The following is a 25,862-nucleotide window of genomic DNA, read 5'->3' as shown; positions in this document are numbered from 1 at the left end:
TTATTTTTGTATGAATTGATTGCATCCATTTTTTAAATACAGACTATATGGTTTTTCTAGACTTTGTTTTATTTGTCTTACGTTTAAAATTACTCTAGTTAAACTGTAAAGCAGTGTAAGACAATTAACCTTACCTATCTCTTTTTGTTAGATTGTGTTTATGCAGCGATAAAAAGAGATATAATCTGGAGCATGACGATGTTTGCTAAATTGAATTGCGTGGATCGGAACAGCGTGTTTATGTCTATGTATTATGGTACTCTACCTTGCAGAAATATTGAAAGTCTTGCATTCACGGTCTTCTGTTTCTTGGGGTGAAATGCTTCGAGAACCTCTGATTCTTCGTATATCAAATCCAACACTATGATAAAAGGAAGTCAAACTTAGCATACTTTCTCCAACACTCAAATATCACACGGTATCTCACCCTTTCACTACTTAGATTTTATGATTAAAATCATTATTTAAACTTATTTTGCAATTATTGAAACGTTAAAAAACTTAAGTACTGACACCCATACTTTTAGCCTATTTAAGTATAGGTAAATTATATTATCCAGGATTTTTATAAAACGTGAAATGAAAGTGTACGAACAATTGCATCTTTATTTTCGAATTTTATAGTTCATAATTAATTTTAATCGCAGTTCAATAAACCGGCATAGGGTCATACCGATAATATTTATTATTGCATTTCTCACAACGCGATTGCATGTTTTTTTAATGCATGTTTGATATTGATAGCCTTTTGGCTTTGAGACATATAAAATTATTTTTCTGTCTTTGTTGAAGCCGTAAATTACTTTTATTTAAAATGCAAGCAAGTTTCCAAATCCTACACAGTCCCTGTATGATTTGTATGAATTTTTTGTAAAATTATTGATTTGGATCTTTTTATACAGCATCATTTATTAATGACAAATATCTCATGAACAATATCAATAGTTTGTAATACAGCGAGACCCTACCCACGCCTCATGATACGAACATACTTGATATTAAATCTAATATATAAAATTCTCGTGTCGCGGTGTTTGTGGTTTAACTCCTCCGAAACGGCTCGACCGATTCTCATGAAATTTTGTGTGCATATTGGGTATGTCTGAGAATCGGACAACATCTATTTTTCATCCCCCTAAATGTTAAGGGTAGTCCACCCCTAATTTTCTTTTTTTTATTTTAGATAAAAATTTATTCTTTATTTTTTTATGATACAGCATTAAAAAATACATACAACCCCTAATTTTCACCCCTCTACGATCAACTCCTATTTTTTATTATAAATGATAAACATGGCAAAACGACGTTTGCCGGATCAGCTAGTGCCCATATATTCTTTCCAACGAAATACATTGCGTTCAAACCTCACATACTTACGATTTACTAGCAGTTCAATGCATTTAATAGTCTAGATTTTTATACAAATTTGGGTAAAGAAACATTTCTTACACAAATGAGTAGTTAACCAATCGAACAAGCTTGAGTATGAGAAAATCTACCTGGATACCAATTCTCATTTTATGTTTGCAATATAATTTAAATTTATAATTATAAAATAAAACCAAAGTTAAGTGCAAATGCTTTTTATTATGCAATATGCCCACAAAAAGCTAACTGTTAATAAATTTTCTATCCATATATTAAATATTCACAAATGTTAATATTTATAGCAAAACAGTACTACACATGCGTTTAGCGTGTCACATTCCATTTTAATTATGTCTAATCTTAAGACTTAAGATAGAAAACTTCAACATTGAATTGAAAATGATGCTGGCCGTCGACCATCACAATAGCTCCATACATTAGGTACGTAGATTTGTAGTACAAGCCTGGCTTAACGCGTTCATACAGTGCAATACAGTGGTAATCATTATCGAATAAACGAATACTATCCCATATATCGAAAAGTTTTAAACCTTACCTTCACTCCTTAACAGATCCAATTGCAGTTAACTTTTAAATGCTGCAAAAGTTTCGAATTATACTATATAGGCGATAGTATTCGTCTACTCGCACTTCAAAAACTTTCCCATAGTTTAGTCATATATTCAATACTAATACAATATAAGGTGGCAACACAGCGTTGTCTATACGTAACGTTTACAAAGGCTTGAGGCTTCCGTGTTTTAGTTCCAAATACGCCCACAGTGGGCTGACTTGCCCATACGAATAATACGACGCATTTGAAACTGAGTCGTCGGGCAATAAATGTCACTGACAGTGGGCACGCAATGCAACCCGCTATCGATACTTAGCTACCTGCGCACGTACCATAAAACGTACCATTCATTCATTATGACAACGGGGAATATCAATCGTTGGCTAGAATTCTAGAAACGACCAAGAACAGATGCCTAAATTTAAGTACGAATATTCTTCAATGAGAAAAATTTTGGCGAAGGTCCATTTAAAAAAAAAATGACGATGGACGAAAATATTTAAAGGAAAATGCGGATATAGTCTGTTCGAGTCTATTAATACTTAACATAATTTAGCGTATCGATATGCACCTCTAAAATTCTTACGCACATCACAATACCTCTCCATATGACCTATAAGTGCGAGCGAGACAGACAGATAAATATAATTTATGACCCCAAGCCTTAGTTAATAATGCGTCGACAATTGTTTAAGCTAAGGTGACGCTCATGTTAGAATAACTATTAACATACAATGTATAACATGTATTATAAACACTATAAAAATCTACGAATCTTACCATACTATGTCTAGCACGAATGTTGTATCAGAGAAATTGCTTGACACATCTTGAAATTTATCTTGGTACAACCTAGATATTATTTTACAAGAACTTTTTAAGAAGAATTTTTCCAAATAAATAAATTGAGATCAGTTTGTAGGTTGTTAAGTCTCTAAATAGACTAAAAATTATTTTTACTGATTCCAATAGTTATGATTAATGTCATTGTAAGTACATTTTGAAGTGTTGGAAGACTAAAAGAAATTTTCATCAAAATAGACTAGAATAAAGGCAAACACTTATATCGATACAATTCAGTCCGGTAAATTTGGCACATTAAATACATTAAGTAGATAATATTGTAATTAATTATTAAAAGTATAAGTTAAGTATACTTACAAGAAAACAATCTTTTATTTCTGTATAACCGTCAAATAATTCATGTACCGTCTCGTACGTTTATTATGAGTGATAAGGACAAAACATTACGTAACTAATGGATTAAGAGACCATATTAATTAAAATATGCGATTAATTTTAAGAAATTTCTATGATATTGTTTAACTGCAAGTAAATCTTTACATAAATTACATCTTAAAGCTATATTTTACAAACAAAATGGCACAGAACTATACAATATTACAACTACAAAGGTTCATAGAACATTCCAAATACTTATAGACTTACATAGTCATTACTGGCAGTGAGTTTCAATCCGTTAAAATAAATTATTCCAATTCATTCCATATTAAAGGAATATCAAAAACTTACAATCATAATTGTACCTAAAATTGTGCTTTGAGACAATCCCGAATGCATCAAGGAAAAATTACACAGTAGTCTCCCCTTTTCGACACTCGACATCTGACACCGCTTCGCTAACGCAACTGTCACTGTCAGGTTTAAGTGTCACGTCACTGTTAACTGTCACATCGAGTTGCTCCTTCCTCGCCACCCGCTCTTTGTCCCTACTAGTAATCTGTGTGTAAAGTTCATCTAAATCACTGGAAAACGACACTGGGCTCTCCCGATTGACTTCTGGACAACTCAGCGCGGGCGTTGGAACGTATTTGCCCAACTTTGGATTGTTCTTTATCGTTCTACGCCAGCCCGGGTCATAGTTCACGTACTGATTTTCCATCGTAGACACGTCTTCGTTGCTAAAGCTGATCTCGTTGGGGCACATAGAAGATGGCGACGGGGCGTATAGACCATGACTGCGTATACTCACTTCCGACACTTGATAGTTCGGACAGTATATATCACTCTCATTTTCAAACCCTTGCTCACTCGCATTAGTACTGCACGTCTCGAAGTCATACGTGTTTTTCGCCATAAAATATTCTTCTTTGCCGCCATCTTCGAGTTTCTCTTTGGACCCGTCGAGATCGTTGTCTGGATTTTGTAGTAAATTATCCATTTCTCCAATCGCGTCTAAAGTTTGCGGCGTACTGGAGCGATTTATTTCATCACTATTCATCGTACACTCTTCAGATATATCCTGTAATGATTTGTCGAGGGCTTCTTTATTATCTTGGTTTTTCGCAGGCTGTAAATAATCAATATATTGTCCGAAGCTTTCTGTGTCGGTTATTTCATTTGTAGAACATAAGGCACTATGAGTTTCTTGGAGAGAGGTCATTTCTGAATGCGTATTGATGGTTTGGTCAGAGCAAGTGTGCGGCATCGCCATTTCCGATGCTGAACTATATTCCAAGCTACATTGTTGCGATATTGTTCGCATCTCGGGGTGTTCGCTAGCGTGACTTTGGAGACACTCCTCTGACACACTATTTCTTTGTCCATTTAATGGTTTTTGTACATTAGACTTTACAACTTGATGCTGAGGCACTTGAGTTTCTGGCACATTCGTGTAAATATTCATGATTTGATCTCTTCCAGACTTTGGATCGTCGTTCCTATTCCAAGGCTTGTTTACTGTTGAATAATTTTTCAAATCTTTCGACTCCTGCTCCAACAAGTTAGGATTCATTGTATTTCGTATGTCTTTGGTTCCATTAGGTTTGTCTACATGAATATTTGTGTTATTAACTTTCGTTCCTGATTTCATCATATTAGTAAGTCCACTGTACGGGTCCTTCGATGGTAATGGTAACGAAATATGCGAATCATCATCATAATTTCTTTTTAAGGGTAATTCTAAGCAATTCCTCTTCATATGTTGTCTTTGTTTCTTAAAGAACTTCTTTGCTACATTGATCTGATTCGGGTTATAAAACATCTCAGGGATGAAGTTGCTACTATCTGGATACGTCATCATTGAATTGTTAGATCTGTACTGCTGTCTGTGTAAGACGACAAGATTAATATTCGGGGTTTTTCCGTTTATATTTTTAGAAGCATCTTTTTGTAAAGTTTGTCCATTGAGTTCCGCGCCAGCCTTGAAGGTGCCGCTATTGTTTGTTTTGGAGTTTGTTCGGTTAGAGCTTCTGCTGCCCGATCTGGATCTATTATCGCCCGATATTTGCGTAACCTGAGCATTGTTAGGGTTCGCAGATATATTTCTCTGATTTGCATCAAAGACGCTTCTATTCCTGCAGCACTGTTTACTCGACTGCAGGTAGCAATGCATTAGCGACCACTGCGCTCTGACGTCACTGCGAGCTATGCCGTAGAAGAAAAGAATAAACGTTCCTAATATGGTCGCGCAAACAGCGTAAACGATACTGCAAATGTCTTCCTGGTAAGGTAAATATGCTGGTAACGGACGATAGACAGCAACTCCTCCACACGTCCATACTGCAATGTACAGGCACAGCACAATAACTTGCGCTCGTAACTGAATTATGGGGGTATGTTCCACATCTTCTGTCTCAGAATCGACGCCCGATTTGATACTTCGCCTATCCGCCTCATTCGCCTGATTTGGGTCCCACATTTCTAAATCGACATTCTCGGTGGCCTGTGTGCCTTCCGACAACTGAACATTCGTGTTCCTTATAGTACATCGTATGAGGAGGAATAGAATGGACAAAATCATGAGTAAAATCACCCCCGGTATGAACAGAGCGCTCAACGCCGGAGCGGTGCTCAAGAAACATTGAGAATATCCAGCATAATCTTTCAAATTGACTGCCCCAGATATTCCACAAACGATCAGGGCTATGCCCCACCCGACTAAATACAGGCCTAAAATCGGCTTCTGCACTGGTATATCCGAGGGTATTTCGTCTTCCGGAGTCCTGACCGGGCCGTGGGTTTTCGTGACCCACTTGTACATGTTACTAGCCGACACACACATCCAAAGAAGGCAGCACAAAGATAGATAATGGATCAAAAGGCCCAAAATCTGGCAAAGCTTGACGTCCTCCGTCTGGTAGATGCCTAAAGTGTACAAGAAACATAGCAACCCGATCGCAATCCAGGTGTTTATTAGCGCGTGTTTAGACTTTTTGGGCATCTGTATGCTGGCGTGACACATTATGTAGGTGAGTGTGGCGCAGCTGACGCAGCCGATGAGAATAAGGCTCCCGACGTACACAGCCGGATGAGAGACTTTGAAGCGAGCTCCGTCGGTCCGAGCCCCGTATATGCCCGTTTCGACATTTTGAAGCAAACCAACGTACGCTAAGCGATTACAACTGATGATTATCATTTCTGATACAACGTGCGATATCCGACAGTCTGAAACATAAAATCATCAATTTTAATTAAAAATTACTATACTCTGATTTTTCATTCCGTAGAATTCTGACATTTCATAAGTGTTGCTACTAAAAAGTTCTCCACCGGAACAGGGACAAATTTGACCCATATATATCGAATTAACTTTGATTACTTTATTTTATTCTTAAGCTGGTTTGCCTACTGATTCCAGCTTTAGTAAACCTTTTAAAAAAAAAATATACAGGATACATTCACTAACAAATAAAATGTATGTAATGTGTATAAAATGTACTCAGATATTTAGACCCGTATTGAAATTGAAAAATGTGCCCGGCCATAAAGGTTTTTAATCTCTGACATGTTAAAAAATTATAGCAGTCAGAATTCTACGGAATTAAAAATCAGAGTATAGAGATTTTCATTAATTGTATTAGAATTGATATTAAAAGAATACTTTTAATTGTCATATTGTTTCATTTATATTTGATAATACTACAAATTCTTGTATTGTATTTCTTTACAATTGTTAAATAATACACACAAAAAAAAATTTTGGGTAATCATCTCCCCTCAAAAAACTATGAACAGTCACAGAATTATCTGGCCCTTGCCACTTAGTAGTAAGTTACTTACCGGTGGTATTATCAGTCCACCGCCTCGTGGTGTGTTCCCATACAGCAGCACGAGTTTCAACTCCACCACCACACGATAGACGTACCGTTATTATTATGGGCTCTAGAAGCTCACCCCGGACAGACACCTTATCTGAAATCATTAGTAGATATAGGTAAATAACTTTTGTCAATGAAAGATTGTTTTTTTTTTTAGTGATAATTTGTATACACTTGTATCACTTTCAAAAAAATACAACTAAGACTTAAGTGTTATCAATAACATTATATAGAAGGATTTTTTAATTCTAATTTATATTTGAAATATCATAAAATAAAATCTATCTTAGTAAGTTTATAATTCAGTGAGTATAAAGTAATAAATAGAGAGAGAGAGAGAGCGGTCTAGGCCTACTAGATTCAGCATGCGACTCTCATCCCTGAGGTCGTAGGTTCGATCCCCGGCTGACGAAAACATAGTGAGGAAACTGGTTAGACTGGCTTAGACCAAAATGTCGACGGCGTGTGTCAGGAGGATGATCACCTACTTGCCTATTTGACAAATGATCATGATAGAGATACAGAAATCTGAGGCCCAGATATAAAAAGGTTGTATCGCTACTGATTTATTTTTATTTTATAAAGTAATAAAGTTAAAAAATTTAAGGATAGCGTTTGGCATTGCAGAATTAACAGAAAAAATATAAAAAAGAACAAAATATAACACAAACTTATTTATTTAAACCCTCATCATCTTTAGTCAAAACTCACCCAATTGAAATCCAACAACCGGTGATGTAATTTCCATATTCATATCCTCGCGTTTAGTACTTCGTCCATAATAGTCCTTTGACCTGTGACCCCTGATGTTTCCTTCATCCATACTTGGAAGTAGCGGGAACAAGGAGGCATCCTCGTAGAAAGACACAACTAGTTCTTGGGGTTGACTTTGCAAAAGTACACCCGAATCTGTCGTGCTGTACAGCAGTGATTGGGGGATCTGAAAGACGGTAAAACCATTGCTTGCTAAAAAGACACTTAGGTAAAGAACACAATTATGAGTATATTACATATACAAAATAGCATTATTAATATAGCCAGTACGTAATATTTCACTCGATATAGTGATATGAGGTGAAAATATTTAGTCTTTAGGATTAAATTATGGAAATATATGATAGGGAAAGGAAGCTTACAAAATGTCTTAATATTTTATTATTATTTTTTTTTATGGCTCTGGCACGGTTTGTGCATTAGCCAGCGTCAAGTATGAGATTTTTATCAATCGTTCTTTTTGCCTTAGAAATTCGATCATATCCTCCATGTACGGTTTTGGCACTCGCCCGGTACCGCACAACCCTCCCAAAGGCCGAGAACAAATTTAAATTAAATTAAAACTTGTCCTCGAACCGGGAATCGAACCCGGTACCCCTCACCTAGCAATACTAATGTTAAAAGAAAAAATAAATTGTAACACGTACAAAAGGAAAAATAAATTAATGAAACGTATAAATAGGAAGGAGGGTAAAGCGAGCTTCCCCTGTATCTTGCAGCACCATCAATTATTGTTGGCTTAAAAGGGTATCTGTAGTTTTATTTAACTTGTACAAGGAACTTTATGAAATGGTAATGTTTTTTTTTTTCATTGAGAAAAAGCTTGCCAACGCTCGGCACACTGGCACATTGGTAAAAACAAACACAAAATACTATTTTTAGTGTGACAAGCACTTAAAGGCAAACATGACATACATTTTAATATATATAATTCTTCTGTGAGTGTGTATGTCACTGAACTTCTCTCAAACGACTGGACCGATTTTGATGAAATTTTTTGTGTGTTCAAGGGGATCTGGGAATGGTTTAGATTCACAAATCAGCTCGATAGATGGCGCTGTAGTCGGTACTTTTATACTTTTATATCCTAATCGCTTGAAATATCAAGCAGGACAACGTCTGTCGGATCCGCTAGTATATATATATAGATCATAACCCATTACAACACAAACATAACAAACATTACATTACAGTAATGTTAACAATAAAAACTTTTTGTAGTAGTATACTACTAGGTATTAAAACTTTTAAAATACACTCAATAAGAATAAAAATAAAGTCTTGACTCTGAGCATAATACGAATTCAATAGAATATAAATACAGTCAAAACCGTTTATAACGACATCGTTTACAACGACATATAGGTTATTACAACCAGATTGTATGGTCCCGTCCGAATCCCTAGTAAACTATTCAGTAAACAAACCGCCTATAACCACATCGGATACAGCGACATATCGCTTACAACGACGAAATTTTATCGATATTCATGGCTTATAACGACCAACCGCTTCTTGTCTCAGCAAAACAAAACAATACAAACGATTTTAAATCTTATTTATAAGCATTGAATGAATATTAGGCATATTATTACCTACGCACTTTCTCCCGCCTCATCCGAACCTCTTCCCGGCCATTTGACCTTGCATACTTTACACATGTTTAGTTCGCTAATGGACTGCGTGAGTAACAGTTTGATTTAATAGTGTTGGTGTTTTTTGGACTGTGCAATTGTGCATTTATATGTTATCATGTCGCAAAAAAAGAGAAAAGTGTTTTCTATTGAATAAAAATCTCATGTCAAAATATGGATAAAATGCAAAAAAATATTTGAGACTGGGCTAAAAAAAACAGACCAAAATGACTGATTACTTTTGCATCTAATTATTTCGTAATAAATATTTTTGTTTCTTTTTTGACTCCTTTACATATTATAATATTAGCATACCATATTATAACCCATACCTACCTATTCTAGATAGATAACTATGATAATATAACTATGTACAATGTACATACATATGTACTGTACTTGTGTATATGACATTGCTTATAACGACTAACGGATATAACGTCGGCAACTATACTATACGGTCCCTTCTATGTCGTTATAAACGGTTTTGACTGTAATGACAGTTTTAGTCACATACCTGCACACTAGCGTGTATAAGTGCATCTGTGACGGTGAGTAATGGCGCCACAGTCCTATTAGTTGTCGAGCAGTGAAGCCTCCTATCCGTCATCCCACTGTACCACACACACGTCACCCCACTAAAACCTTCACGAGCGGGAAAACGCTCCACCGCCATCTTTTTCTGTATAAAAGACAATTATATTGTAATTTCATCGTATCACTGTTTAATTTGATTTAGTTAGTGTGTATTAAGAGTGATTTAGTTGTAATGAATCACAGAGTTGTAACACACACAACAAACAATAGTTTAAGATGTGACGTATTAATTTTTTTTAACGTAAAGAAAAAAAAGAAATGTAATAAAATCTAATAAAATTGAGGTATAGCATTAGATTACTATATGATTTTTGCCAGGACTTACAAATTCTATTATTATTTGAATGTTGTTGTTAAATAATGTCCAATGCCGTAGCATCTTCCGTGGGCAACTTCATTCTGTTAATTTTGTGTCACGGTGCGCGCATCGTAAAATTTCACTCTCATCAATTTATCATAACGCGCCTAAAGAAGTATAAATTCAAAAATTAAAAAGATTTTAAAAATACCTTGTGTCCTTGAACATTGTCTGTATGTATGGATATTTCTTCAGCAGCTCTCACCATGTCGGTGCACGCACCATGCGTAACTTCCGCTTGGGACATCACTGGAGTTGATATATTCATAGCCGCTTCTATCACTTCCAGTAAAGCTGAACCTGAAAAAATATTAATTCTAGAACAAAACTAAAAAAAAACATTTATTTTGATAAACTTTTTCACTTTCACTTAAACATATGTTTAATGTTATGTTAATTTTATGTCATAAGATTTGTCATTTTGGTTTCAACTAAATTATATAGTTTTGTTTATCGTAAAAAAATTTCAAACTGGATTTTTGTTTATTTATTTTAAATTATTATATTTATTTTACACTGTTAACTGTGTTTCACATTTGTGTTTTAAGGTATTCCCTATTGGGCTTATATCTCTATAATAATAATCTAATAAAGAAATAAATAGATTTAGAACTATAAAACAACCTGTGCCTGCTGTAAAATGGAGCGTTCAAGTATTACGTAAGACGTAAGAATTTTGGGTGGAGGGGGTCTTTTTGTAATACGTTACGATGCGGGGCGGGGATTGAATTACGCGTTATTGTTAATATTATTTTCGACTTTCCAGTAATTTACACCACATAATGGTAACTTTTAGGTATAAAGAGTCACTAAGTAGTCACGAAACATTTTACTATACTTGGGTACGAAACGTTACGGCGCGATACATGGCGGGGGTCAATCTCCAAAAATTGCGTGACGTAATACTTGAACGCTCCCAAATCAGTGAGTGTTAGCTCATTTTGATCCCATAAAAAGTTATCATAAAGTCAAACATAAAGGTTGAATAAATTGATTTTGATAGACTTAATTAATATGTGACACAGGTTCTAAGACTACCAAACTTAAGTAAAATATTATAAGTTTTTGATTATTTTAAAATAAGAAATATTTTAAAATGACATACATATATCATCATAAGAATAAGAATCAAATTTTTGCTGTTTACATACATATATAATTTGATCGTCAATTATAAGATGACTTACCTAAATCCTTCTCTTCTGCTATATACTGCATATAATTTCTAATAGCAGCGGCAATAAACATAACATCATCAGCATCTGAAATTTCTGCTAACGGATATGTCTTCTCTTCAATCAACATGGCCAGTCTTTCAGTAGCATTTATTGCAGAAAATTGTACCAAGCTAACATTTAATAAGGCAAATTGCTGCAACAACTTGGTTATATTACTTATGTATGAACATTCTGTGGTATTAGCTTTACCCCATGTCACATTCGCATAGCAATGTCTATATGCTAAACCATCACCACTCTGGCATGGTACAGATGCTGTATGGTTCAATAACAGCTGGGGCCAAGAATACAACCCTTTGTTCCCTGTTGTACTATCTGTAGGACAGTATTGTGTATAGTTTGATAACACAATGAGCTGAATTGTATAGTTATGCTTAATATGATTCTGGTCACAGTATGAACAAGTCCAATTCCCAGCATGGTGGTTTGAAACACATGGAAAGAATACTGTTGTTTCCGCCAATCCTTCTTCTTGCATATCTGTACTCGTTATGTTCACGTCTGCACAGCATTCTTGCATAGAATGCACCCAGTTTAACTCATATTTTGCAATAACAGATGCAAATGGTGCACTACATGTCAAACTTAGTGTATCACCCTCAAACACCACTTGATCATGTGATGGTCTTACAATTAGATTGTTTGCTGGTAAGACACTACCGCATGCAGAAAGATCGAGAAATATTTTTAGTTTTTTGACTAGCTTGTCAGCCATATTTTCTGGAAATGCACATTTGGGGCCACCAACTGGCCTTACACTTGTGTTCCTTAACCAGTCACCAAACCATAAAAGGTTACAATCACAAATCAATGGATTTTCTGTTATGTCACTGGAATAAAATTATAATTACAGTTATTTTCTATTATTTTATAATATAATGCCTACATTTTAGTTTAGAATTAGGTTTGTGTTTGTTCAATGTTTAATGTTTAGTTGGTAAAAAATTGTCAATCTAATTTTATAACTTTTTTAAAACATACATAAAGGGAAAAAAAATATATATTATTATAAATATAAACCAATAGTCATTTTCAAGAGTAGAGACATACTTACATTTGTTTCAAACCAACAAGATAGTCAAATGTGCCTGTGTTAAGCACAGAGATATAATTATGTGATAAATTCAATCTTTCCAAGTTAATGAGACCCTTAAACATTTCTTTATAGACATTGCTTATTTGATTGTGCGATAAATCCAGTCTTTGTATTGATGTCATGTTGTAGAATGCATCAGATTCTATCAAATTAACTTGATTTTTACTTAAGTCTCTGAAAAAGAAGTTGTAAAAAATGATTTCATCATGAATATTTCCACTATATTTTACAATAACATGTTTTATATGCAAAATAAATAAATTCTAAACAATTACTTACAGTTTTTGTAACTTTGGTAAATTAAGTTCTCGGGAGAGTGTTGTTATTGCATTTCCTGATAAGTTTCTGCAACAATTCCACAATTCAAAATTAAAAAGTTTTAATGAAATATGATTTTTAATTTTAATTCAAAATGTAGTCAAAAATATAAAGCTTGTGATATTTGAAATCGATAAATAAGCATGCAGACTAAAAATATTAATAACATGTTGTTAACTTACAAGCTGACAACAACTGCCAATAGTTTGCTAAGATCTATTTCTTTCAGTTCAGTTATTTGTGTTGGACTTCCTCCACATCTTAACTTTAAGGGCTCTTCAGGTTGAGGTTCACCATCACCCACTTTTGTACCTTTGCATGAACATAATGATGGACAGAATCCTATTGACTTTCCTACTACTACAAGCCACACAATAAATGATAACCAAATCATTTTGCTTTTAAACATAAAACCAGAGAATGGCAGAAAGCCAAATTCGTTTAATTATCACATCTTCAGCCCTCATAAATTCTTGAACACTTTAATGGCACATTTAGACAAAGCTAAATATGAAATGTTAAATAACAACAACTACGTAATTGTGAAAATTAATTCTTATCGTAGGGTGCTTGTAGGAAGAGTAAATTGTTTTTAGAAATTACAATGTTTAATGTAAGTATTGAAAAATAAACAACAATACAAGCACACACAACTTTTGGTCGACATTAATTGTAAAAGCTTGTCAAAGTCAGTAACGACAGATTATAAATGGTCCACTACAGGTAATCAATGTCCACTACAGGTAATGAATGATGATAGGTAATCCACAAATGTCTGAGATTCAATGATAAGCTACAATTATTGAGACGATCAATTTTTAAAAATTTAAAAGTTAAATTAGAAGTTAATTGGAAAATTTAAAGTACCTTAATAGAATAGCACTTGTTTTTTATAGATGCATTACAACTTAGAATGTAATATATAAGTTACCTTTTTTAAAGGTAATGAGAAATTGACAGGTTTCACTTTTTTGAAACGAAATTTAGTAAAAAAAAACAGTTTGTTTATATTAAACAAGTTTCCTCAATTAAAATATCAAGAACACAAGATACCTTTTAAATATTCATATTTATATAGAATTGCCAATCGTTTATGTGTACGCAAATTTTTATTCTGTAGCATTCTCAATTTACAACGACTGTTATTTTGAATTGTGCGTTTAAAATTGTCGAGTTTTTTTTACAAAAACAGAGGTTTTATGGTTCAGCTTCAGTGTACATTCAAAATTCAAATATAAAATAATATTTTCATATGTAGGTAGCTATGTCAGATATTTTTTCGAATCCTGAATGCAAACGAGATGTGCCTTCGTTTATAGAACCCCGTCCTCCACTTATTACTAATCCGTTTATGAGACGCCGTCCACAAAAGGGTACTAATCTAATGGATTTATTTGACGAAGAATCAACATGTGATGAACCAGAATTAGTGCAAGTATATTTGCGTTTAAAACCGTGTACTATCCCCAGCAATTTATACGAAGTTCGAGGTGATAGATATTTGATTACCTCTCTCGACACAACTACAGCGGGCCATGGACGAAAGACACAACATCATGTATCCAAAATGTACACTTTTTCACATATATTTCCTGAGAATATATCTCAAAAAGTAAGGCTATTTTTTTAGTTTAAAAGAATATTTACCTTTTTTACCATATATAATTAATACTTTAAAATTTGCAGGAAGTTTTTGACCATGTAGTAAAGGATAATTTAAAAAAGTTGGCAGAAGGTCGAAGTTTTACCTTGCTTACTTATGGTGCATCAGGTTCTGGGAAAACATACACACTTATGGGCACTGTGGCATCTCCAGGCTTAGTGCCAAGGTCGTTAGAATATTTATTTAATAATCTAGAAGTCCAGACACATCCAGTTTATAAGCCAGCTGAAAGAGGCTTTGACTCTTTGAGTTATTCTTCTCAAGAATATGAACTATTGGTAAGATTTAAGATGCTTCTCTCAATTAGCAATTCTGTTAACTTTTGGTTAGTGTAGCATATAAAAATATTGTGTTATTCATCCAATAATATATAAAGTTTGTTTTATTCCAGTTTGTGAAGAGATTAAGGAAATTATCTGCCTCATTAAGAGATAAATATAGAAGAATGAGCTCTCAACTAAGAACAGACTTAAGGGGTAGTGTTTTAGACTTATCAAAATCGAAGCATTATATTTGGGTAAGTATTTATTATGTAATTTTGATAGTAAAACTGGATTGCATTAAATCAGCATGATTTAAATGTCTCTTATTCAATTTACCCCATCTCCTTTACTGAATAGAGAATTCTACCTTAGATTTTTTTATCTGATTGAGACACATACATTGAAATATTTTAAAAATGAAGGATATAACCAATGGTGTGAAAAGAGCTGAAAGCTGACACAGTTTTTTTATTTATTCATTATAATAGATGACTTCCGACTACAGACTTCCTTGTGCTGACATTTTCTGTTTTGCCAATACATCTCATGTGATTTTTAGTTTACAGTGCTTAAATAAAGAAACTTACACTGCAATTTAATTAAGTATTGATAATATTTGTTTTTACTTTATTATATATATAATAAATTCATTGTATGTTTCCAGGTTTCCTTTATTGAAATATACAATGAAGGTATTTATGACTTACTTGCTGGGTCTGATTGTAGAGCGGCAAAACTTCAGATTCGGGAAGATTCAAATGGAAATGTGTATGTAAAGGTAAGATATTTCAATTTTTATGATTATTTTACTATATAAAACTAAATACCGGTGTATGATGGTGTAAACATTTTCACATGTTACCATTATCATTACAATGTGATATTGCGGACACTATCTACATTATGAAAATTGCTAATGGTGCGGTCGATTGTACCGAGCTAGTAAGCAAAATAAACCTTCTAACATATAACAAAACACTTAGAATCATGAACCTATTGCATGTACCCAGAGTAAACACAAATTATAGAGGGAGCAACTTTATGGTTAGAGTGGCAAACAAATTTAATGACTTAACAATTGAGATTGATATGTTCGCTGAGAGTGTGAGGACAGCCAAGAAAGCTTTTACACAGAATTATTTTAACCATGATGAATGAAGTGCATTGATAACCTTTCATTGTCAACTAATTAAATTCTGTTTTTTCTTTTTTGTTTTATAAAAATAAAAATATTTCTCTTACTTACCTTCTTGTTTTATAAAAAAAATATGTGAAGTTTTGTAATTGGCCCACAATGCTACATATATATACATCTATTTCTGTATTGTGCTGTGAATCTTCTGAATAAATAAATAATAAAAAAATATATCTGTTCGTTTTTTTCTGGGTACAGGGGGCCACTCAAGCCTTTGTCCGCTCTGGTGAAGAAGCATATGATGTAATGGTAGCTGGAAAACATAATTTACAAGTTGCGGCGACCGGTGTACACGCACAATCATCGCGCTCACACTGCATTTTCACCATTACTATGCTTACGGAAAAAGGTTTTTTATAGTTTTTGTGTTAGTAATTATGCATGCCTTTGACCCAAAAGTCGATGGTGTGTGTCAGGCTCAGAACTCAGAAGGCTGATCACCTAATGCTTATTAAGAAAAATAAATAATAATAAACATATACAATTCTAATGCCAACACTAGTATTTATAACTATTTATCTACTTATATTATCTTGAAGTACAACCATACTAAAATAATGTTTCTTATAATGAGGATTTTAATGTGTGAACTGTCATATTTGTACCATGACCTTTAGCAACATTATATTGTCTATGTATTTATCATGGTTGTTCCTTTTTTAAATTGCCCATCAATTACCCAGATGGCAGTATCGTGACGTCATGTGTACGTCTATGCGACTTGGCGGGAAGCGAGCGAGCGCGTCGTACGCGCAACACGGGCGCTCGTATGCAAGAGTCACGTGCGATTAACACGTCATTGCACGTCCTGGAAAGATGTCTCCACTCTCTTCGACGGAAGCAGGCCGTTGCTAACCGCGCCGTAGTACCTTATCGGTAATATATAAACCTATTAATATTACTGTTTCTTATATATTCAAAGGGGGAATGCTGCCAGTGTCTTCGGAGCCTTGCCTAAATAAACTCCTTTTAATAATATTTTTTAGATATTATATTATATTGTTGTTTAGTTTTTTGTTTTAGATTCAAAGAATCTTATTATTACGTTGCTTAATTAATTAAATGTTTAGATAATATTAAGAAAACCTAGAAATATATTTTAATAAACAGTTTGAATGACGTGTAATTATGGCAATGAATGATTGGTAATAATAGTTTTATGTATCAAAGCATGTATTAAGGTCTGTAGTGTCAAATCAAACATACTTTAATAAAAAAGATAGTTAATTAGACACGACTGTTATAACTTCACGAATTTCAATAATTAGTCAAGACTTTCGGAACTCCAAGTTCTTTACTACGCAATGGCGTTTTGATACTTGTTATTTTTAATATCTAATAGATTTTAATATCTCGTTAACCACCTCCGGACACCATGTTATAACTTCGTTAGCACGTTTCAGGGTATATGCATATATATACATAAGTTTTATTTAAAAAGAATTTGCAGTATAATTTCAATGCATCTTAAAGTATTAAATGGGTAGTAAGCTATTATTAAACTATCTTATTTCGGCCATACAATGCGTAGAGGCGATGAGAACTTGGAGAAACTGATCGTGGTTGGTAACACAGAAGGCAAAAGATCACGTGGCCGTTCACCAACCAGATGGTCCGATCATGTGAAAGACTCATCAGTACCACTGTCATAAGAGAGCCGCTGGTCTGAAACCGGTGGAAGCAGATAGTCCGGTCCAGACGCTTTCTTGTTGACCACGATGCTCTGACATGCGCTGCTGATTAAAGAAAGAGATTATTACACCAGTTGCTTAGCGATAGAGTTAACATTGTGAACATTTCAGTGAATCAAAATTAACCCGTCTCCTTGGCGCGGGTCTATCGGGCACTCGCGGCGAATCGGTCACGATGGTTGTCACGCTTAACCCATCACCGGAATACGCTCACGAGACAAAACACGTGCTACAATTGGCCGCTGTTGCTAAGGACTTACGTGAGTTTTTTGACACAATATCCACCGCCATATTATGGCAAAATACAATTTTTTGACTAAAATGTTAAATTCATTTCTTATTACTTACTTTTAATTCATATTTCTTTGTTTACTTTTATTTTTTAAATTTATTGTATGTACGGCTATATTTTATTGTGATTATTTTAAGAACGACTACAATGTTATGTTATCTAGAGTATTATTCTCATGTAAGTGACATCTTTTGTCTTTTTTGAGAAATAAAGTCTTTAAACCTAAACCTAATTGTAAAAAACCAACTTAAAAGATAGGATAGCTTACATCTCAATTTATACCCGCAATATTATTTTATTCCAAAATATTTGTATATTATTTGATAGTCACAACACTAACAGATGGCGCTGTGTTGAAAGTACCAACGTTTCACATAAGCTACAATTTAATGGCATAACCACCAAAAAGCATGGTGGTCCCCATGACTGGTGTTCTCCTACCGCTTCCCTTGAATAGTTTACTTCTATGTGATGTAATAAAAACCTTAGCCACAGCAACGCTTGGCCGGCCTGCTAGTTACTAATGAAAAGATTGTGATCAATGCACATTGTGAGATAAACCTTTTTTGTCATAAGGCATAAAAAGCACAAAAATTAAAAAAAAATGACAACATGTACTTTGTTTCAGAAATAAACAACACAGTTTCCGATTACCCAAGCTCACTTGAGAGTAGCACTCATGACTTGAATAACAGTGTTTGTGCCGAGTTGACCAAGCTCCGGACCTCTAATGAAAGACTCCATTTTGAATTGTTACAGTGAGTTATTATATTATATATATTAAGTAATTTATTAAGGCGGCCATGCTGCTTATATATATTTTTGACATAAATATTGCCTATGTTACTCCAGTAGCTTTTTCGTTTATTCGCTAGAAACATACAAAATAAATATTCCTCTTTTTAATAAGTAATATTTAAATAGTAACTTCAAATACTTAAAACAACAACTAAAAAGGATAACCGATATCTCTAAAACTACTGAGCCGATTTTGATTAAACTTGGACTGATCCCTATTGGAATATAATTGATTCTTGTTATTTATAAGGTATAAACATGATTTTTATTGTGATAATGTTGTTAAATTTCAGATGTCAAAACTATAATGAAGAATTGACAGCTTTGATAGACGAAAAACAGGCAACAAATGCAGTCACTACGCGGGAGTTAGTCGATTTGGCCAAAGAGAGCAGTCGGCAATACTATGAGCCACAAATAGAAGCGCTTAAGAGAGAGGTATTTTAATAAATGACCACATACCCCCATACCCCTATACCCCCATACCCCCACACCCCCACACACCCACACACCCACACACCCTTACCTAACATGTTATTCTACTCACACTCTTGGGAAGAGACAATACACTGCTTAATAATATTATAATTATAGTATTTCAATGATCTACATTTTTCATCTCGGTTGATTTTTATATTTATTATAGATAGAGGAGTTGAAAGAAGAATATGAGGAAATTATAAGTGATTTGAAGGAACAAATGGCCATGGGACCGAAAGGATTCAAGGTAATTTTGAAAAAATAACTGATTTCAAATCAAATATAATCATTAGCAATTCTAACTGGTTTTAGGGTGCTACATAGTTGTTTTTTTTATTTCAGATTGACCAACTTATGACTGAAATTGCTACATTAAAGGTATTTAGAAAGCATATTCAAACTAAAATTTATAAAATTGTTTAATATTTATAATTAAGACTAGGTATGCATCGATACGCCTTTTTGCCGATACCGATTCTAACGCTTAGAGAATTAAAATTAAATTAAGGCAAAATATATCAAGTTTGGTTGATTAATTTTTACAAAAAAATATAAACAGTCACAAACTTTGAATAGGATTAAATGTTTAGTTATTAAAATTAAGGTTTAAGAGTAATAATTAAATTAAAAAAAAAATTATAACTGTGAATAATTAAAATTAACATTCATACGATTTTTGTTTAAAAAGCAGAGCATTCTCATGTTTTGGGGAGAAAGTCGATTACGCAAGTTTATCTGTAAAAGACCTGCGCGTGGAAAATAGTCTCGCAGCTGCGATAGAATCGCATTTAAAGATGAAACATCAAGTACTGCTCATTTGAAAGATCTTTTGCGCCAGTTTTTTTAAGTTTCGGTATAATATATTATTGTGCCAGAAAGCAAACGGATCTGTGGCTCTCGATATATTAGGAGATCTTAGGTATTTCTCGACTTAAACCAAAAGTATCACCTATGGTAGGGGAGCCCAAGAGGGGATTTCGGGATTTACTAAAGCGCGGCAGATTAATATATAGGGGGATACTTTGTACCCGGTTAAGTACCTCCACAAAATATGAGGCCCATATTCTGATCCTGTCTCCTTCACGTGGCCGCCCGTGAAGGAGACAGGATCAGATTAGTAAAAAAAAATTAACCATCAGAAATTCCCGAGCGCGTCAGATTAAGGTAGGGAGAGTTAATTACATCCTAAAAAGTGTATATTCCACTAATCTGACAATTTGAGAGTGACGGAAAAAAAGGGGAGGGCAACAAAGTTCTAAAAAAAAAACGTCATCTCGACATTCTCGAGCGTAGCTATTTTTTTTTTTATTTTGAAGGAAATAATTCAAGAATAATGAAAAATATATAATCTGACGATTTCCGCAAGCCGAAATAACAAAAATTCGTCGATAAAGTTAAATGCGTGCAGCTGCGTGATGCCTACATTTCCTTAAACCGATCGGAATCTACTAAACGGCGTTCTAAATATTTCCCTCAAAATTACATTTCCTGTGAATTTGAACCGATTCGGACCGATAGATTTTGAGAAATTTTGGAAAATCTTAAAAAAATAAGAAATATTTTTTTTTAAGTGGTTTCTGTATCGATCAACTTCAAAAACTAATCCGCCTTTGAGCTTGAAAAACCACGTCGATCGCCACCAAGCTGGTTAAAAGCGGTTGATTAGTTCGAGAGATATCGTGAACGAAAGAAACCCGAAAAAGTGTTTTTTCGGGATTACTCCGAAATTTGTGGTTCGATCAATTAAAATTGCAAAATTACTTATGATGATAATAAAACTGCGTCGAATGCCGCCAACCGCGTGAAAATTGCTTGATCCATTCAAAAGTTATTGCGGTTTGAAAATTTCAAAAATAGTGTTCTATGAAACTTCTATCAGACTTTCGAGCTGGGAGAGCTCAAATGCATAGAAATGTTATTTCTTTGAACTCAGCGAGCTCAAAATATCAATTTTAAGCGCCCAGGAATGGAATTAGCGGGAAGTTGCAGGGATGGCCCTTTAGGTGAACCGTTTTTCTAAAAAAATTGTCAGATCAGGCGAATCCCTCTAGATAATCGTCAGATTATGAGACAGTACGTTTAGAACATAAAGATGAACCACATATATCTTAATCTGACGCGCTTGAGTATTTCAAAATTGCGATTTTTTTTTGCAAATTATGAAAATGGCCGTGGGTTTGCGTCCCATCGAAATCGTCAGATTAGTGAATGAGAGCTTTTTTTTGGTGCACTTAACACTCCCTTAGAAAATCTGACGCGCTCGATAATTTTTATTTTTTTTTCATTTTCAACCCTTAAATACAACCACCCGCATCATGCAAACCATCAGATTAACATACGTACATTATTAAAAATACGTAGGGCATTGATGCTATCAATATCTGACGCGCTCGAGGATGTCCATGCAACAGTTTTTTTTTACATATTTAACAATTTATAGCCGCTTCCCCCACCGATGAAAAGGTATATATCATATAACATTTTTTTTTTCTTATTATCTAAGCTTTGCATCCCAATAGGTCTCTACGACGCTCGAGTAAATCCCCATTTAGCATCGTGGGCTCCCCTACCATATATATCCCTAATTAAGACAAAGCTTTAAAAAAATCGGTATTGCACCAGATCCCTACTCTGGAGCTGACTACGATACATTACCAACCTAGAGAGAGAAACTTGTAATTGAAGTTTATTAATAATTGTATCGATATGGGAAAAAAAATTGTATTCCAGAAGTTTATTCATATAAAACGTTTTTTTATAGGAAAAATTAACGGCCGAAGAGTTTGCGCGTGCGAGAGCCGAAGAAGAAATTCAGCATTTACGAGCCTGTATTGAAGAGAGGGATGGTAATCAATTATGCAATTAGTGTTATAATCTAATATAAACAAAACTAGTTTTATATTTTATTAATATATACACCAATAACGTTTACAGGAAATGACGAAGTATCAAACAGCGATAGCATATCCATAACTGAGTCCGATAGTGAAGAGGAACAGGACGAATTGTGCAATGAAAGTCTCGAACCGACATTTAAAAAAGAAGATATTAATAGGACTAGATTACTTCGACAAAGTCTAGTAATTGATGTAGATAATGGAACGGACAATGTTTCGGATTTAGATGAAACATTAAAAGATGATAGTGACGAATCAAGTGATGATGTAATGACTACATGTAAAAAAAAAATATCTCATGATTTGGAAAATGAAGAATGCAATTTGGACCTTGTCAGTTTTAAATCGGGTAACAAAGGCCCTTTCTTTTTTAATGAAGATAATGTAATTCCTAAGAAAACAGATGCTAGGGGAACATATTGTGTCACTTCAAATGACCAATCAAATAAAGCAATTGAATCATCCATAGATGAAGGCTTTCAGTGTGACAATGAGGTTGATGATGTACCGGAAATCCTCTTTAAGAAAAGTATTTCCCTTGCCAAAACGGTTACTGACATTAAAAACACATTTAGAAATGATTCGTTAGCTCAGTTCGAACAATTCGAAATGGAAACAAATAATTGTAATCCTGCAGAATCATTGTCGCCAAATGAATTTGGTAAAAATTTACCCAGTAACACCAAAGGTTTCTTTTATGATAGTGAAAAACATTCTGAACTGGTCATTACTAATATAGATGATGAGAGGTCACCATCGATCATTCAAGATGACGTGAATGACAATTATGAGCCCAGTATGATTAAAAAGCTTTTGAAAAAGAAATTTGTTGCTCTACATGAAAACCCCGAGCATTTAAATATAGACCAAGATACACTTAAAGTGAACAAAGAAACAGAGTTCAAGGAAAGTTTCGACTGTGTAATTCTAAAACATTCATTTGAAGCTTCTCAAGAATCTGTTGATTTATTTGAATCACCACGTCCAGGGAATACAGAAATTATTCTCAGCGATAAGCATAACAAGCCTAGAGATAATATTGAATCCTTAGAAAGCCCTAAAAATTTACAACGAGAGAAATCTCAAGAGTCGAGTATGAATAAAACTATCCCTAGCTTTCCCTCATTAGAAAAAGATAACATAAATAAAAAAAGCGAAACTGACAACATTATCGTAGAAAACATACGAAAACTGAGTATAGTCGATGTTTCTCACATTGAGGAAGAAACAGCAAATGATAGTAAAAAAGAAACTATTGTTATCGAAATAGACGAAAAGGAATTAAAAAATCGCCAATCCCTTTCACCGTTAATCGAAACAAGTCGTGAAATCGAAACTACGACTAAACCAAACATTCTAGAAGATGAAATAAAAACAGAATCACATATTTCAATTGATGATGCATCATTAAATGTTAAACATTCTTTACCTAAACCATGCGATTTGTTTAAAGTACCATTACTATTAAAAGATAATACCAAATTGGAGAAGGTAAAAGAACATTCAAAAAATACCAATGATGAAAAGACATCAAATGACATATCAATTGCAAATGTAACTATTAACAATACTTTAGACGCCTTTGAGGATATTTACAAGAATATCACCTTGCCACGTGTGACCGAATTTGATTTATTGGTATCCACCATTGAAGAGAAAGCCCCACCCCCACCGGAGGCTAAAACAAAATATAATTTAAGACAGAAATCTATTAAAACCAGAGCTCAACATACTAAAGAAGAAATAGTTCAGTTAGGAAATAATACAAATGATCAGGAAGAGGTTAAAACATTTGATGGCAATGATGAAATACTGGTTGAAACTCAAGCAAAATGTGAATCAAAGCCAAAACGAAATCTTAGACTGCGCCGGCGCAAAGACGACGGTGAACTAAAATTTAAGGACGTAGCCAATTTGCAAGCTGAATTTAGTGACGTTACTATGAATTTGCCTGCGCCAACTAAACTGGTAGAAGATATTCCTTCGCCTGTAAAAGATGATGAAGAAAACATATCTCCAATACTAGGCATACAAAGCTGTCCATCCAAATCGTAAGTTATTTTTGTCAAGTACAGTTTTATTATTTGTTTAGTAGAAAAGCATCTATAAGAATTTATCTATAGTAATTATTAGACCATACCACCAAATCATGTGGGTCATTCTTATTGTGATTCAACAATTCCATCAATAAAAACACGACGACGCAAAGTGAAATATCAATATGTCACGCTTTTAACACATTCATACTGATTACTGTGATAGAAGTTTTATTGTCTAGGTATTCTTGCCAACTATTGAAATGAATGGAACAAAAGGACAATTAAAGGGGCCTCATAGCCTAGCGGTCTTATTTAGTGGCAGCTAGGTAAGGGGTACCGGGTTCGATTCCCGGTTCGCGGGCAAGTTTAAATTTAATTTAAATTTGTTCTCGGCCTTTGGGAGGGTTGTGCGGTACCGGGCGAGTGCCTAAACCGTACAAGGAGGACACGGTCTCAAGACAAGCACGAATTATAAAAACTCCTATACTTGACGCTGGCTAATGCCCAAATCGTGCCAGAGCCATAAAAAAAAAACAATTAAGCCAATATAACAATTTGTAATTACTTTCTAGTGTAACTCGCAGCCGAAGAAAGCTGTTTACTCCAGGAGCAGAGGCGCTTGAGGAAACATGTCCACAGACCGTTGACGGTGGCGAACAAATTCGCGTTCCGCGACCGTCTTACCACCGACCAAGAGCTCGTAGAAAGCTTTGAAAAATCTAATACATTCTTACCTAGTTTGGTACTGGTAACCCATTGGTGACAATTATGTTAATTTTACTTTACAACAATCTGACAACTGTAGATTTTTTTTTAGAATTAAAGCTATTTTTTATTATAAAGTGAAATTGTGTAAGAAACTAGTTGCATATGTGTACTTTTAACTTAATATGGCGAATTATGCATCCTTCATTATCTATGTATTATCATAAATAAATAATGTTATGTTCTCTTGTTTTTAAATAAAACTAAAATGTTTAACATTTTTAATTATATTCCTTAAAACGGTCCACACTATGGCTACAAAGTAGTATGTACAAGAGGGAATTGTCATGTCTAAACAAACCATGCAATTAAAAGTGATTAAATAAATAACAGTTTCATATGGATTACGCAAGTTTTTATTTCTTTTTTGCCATTAGTTGTTGACTTGATAAAATATAGTATAACTTTACCTATTCTGGCCTTAAATACTGGTACATAAAAACTTTGTTTTTTTTTGTGCCATTTCACATATTAGCCTAGCCCGCTAGGATGCAAAAAATCTTATCGCGAGAAATGAAGATTCCCGCTAGGACTCGGTCGCGTAGCTCGGTGCTTATCGTCGATATACAGGAAACGCACTGAATCAATCTATACAATTAATGAGAGTGGATCGATGAAAACCCCTTTAAGGATAGTTTGGTGGGGCGTGTCTTATCAAGGAGTCACTAAACTACATTTTTGTGTAAACGGAAACTTCAACCGAAGTTTATCAAGATACAGTCTTGGATCATGTTGGGAAACCTCTCAGCGATACACTTGTTA

The 25,862-nt window shown here is 34.1% G+C and overlaps 2 protein-coding genes across 2 annotated transcripts; one reads left to right on the top strand and one right to left on the bottom strand.

The window, feature by feature from the left end:
• Nucleotides 1-1,567: 1,567 nt before the first annotated feature.
• On the bottom strand, nucleotides 1,568-13,692 carry LOC125052376 (adhesion G protein-coupled receptor A3). Its single transcript, XM_047653187.1, has 9 exons — nucleotides 13,200-13,692; nucleotides 12,979-13,044; nucleotides 12,658-12,873; nucleotides 11,553-12,433; nucleotides 10,517-10,665; nucleotides 9,928-10,092; nucleotides 7,714-7,942; nucleotides 6,965-7,096; nucleotides 1,568-6,349 (listed from the first exon to the last, which is right to left on the bottom strand). Exons 1-9 carry the CDS (start codon nucleotides 13,424-13,426, stop codon nucleotides 3,534-3,536), a joined length of 4,881 nt encoding a protein of 1,626 aa, XP_047509143.1. The 5' UTR covers nucleotides 13,427-13,692; the 3' UTR covers nucleotides 1,568-3,533.
• Nucleotides 13,693-14,026: 334 nt separating this feature from the next.
• Nucleotides 14,027-25,444, top strand: LOC125052462 (kinesin-like protein KIF20B). The gene is made up of 14 exons (XM_047653324.1): nucleotides 14,027-14,629; nucleotides 14,704-14,958; nucleotides 15,072-15,197; nucleotides 15,608-15,721; nucleotides 16,337-16,487; nucleotides 16,822-17,014; nucleotides 17,941-18,089; nucleotides 18,750-18,879; nucleotides 19,213-19,357; nucleotides 19,566-19,646; nucleotides 19,742-19,777; nucleotides 22,161-22,245; nucleotides 22,334-24,347; nucleotides 24,908-25,444. The coding sequence occupies exons 1-14, from the start codon at nucleotides 14,282-14,284 to the stop codon at nucleotides 25,047-25,049; spliced, it is 3,969 nt and encodes a 1,322-aa protein (XP_047509280.1). The 5' UTR covers nucleotides 14,027-14,281; the 3' UTR covers nucleotides 25,050-25,444.
• Nucleotides 25,445-25,862: the final 418 nt, after the last annotated feature.

Source organism: Pieris napi, chromosome 9 (assembly GCF_905475465.1).
Source record: "Pieris napi chromosome 9, ilPieNapi1.2, whole genome shotgun sequence".
Classification (NCBI taxonomy): Eukaryota; Metazoa; Arthropoda; class Insecta; order Lepidoptera; family Pieridae; genus Pieris; species Pieris napi.
Note: the sequence above shows the minus strand (reverse complement) of the source record. Positions and strands in the feature narration are given on the sequence as shown.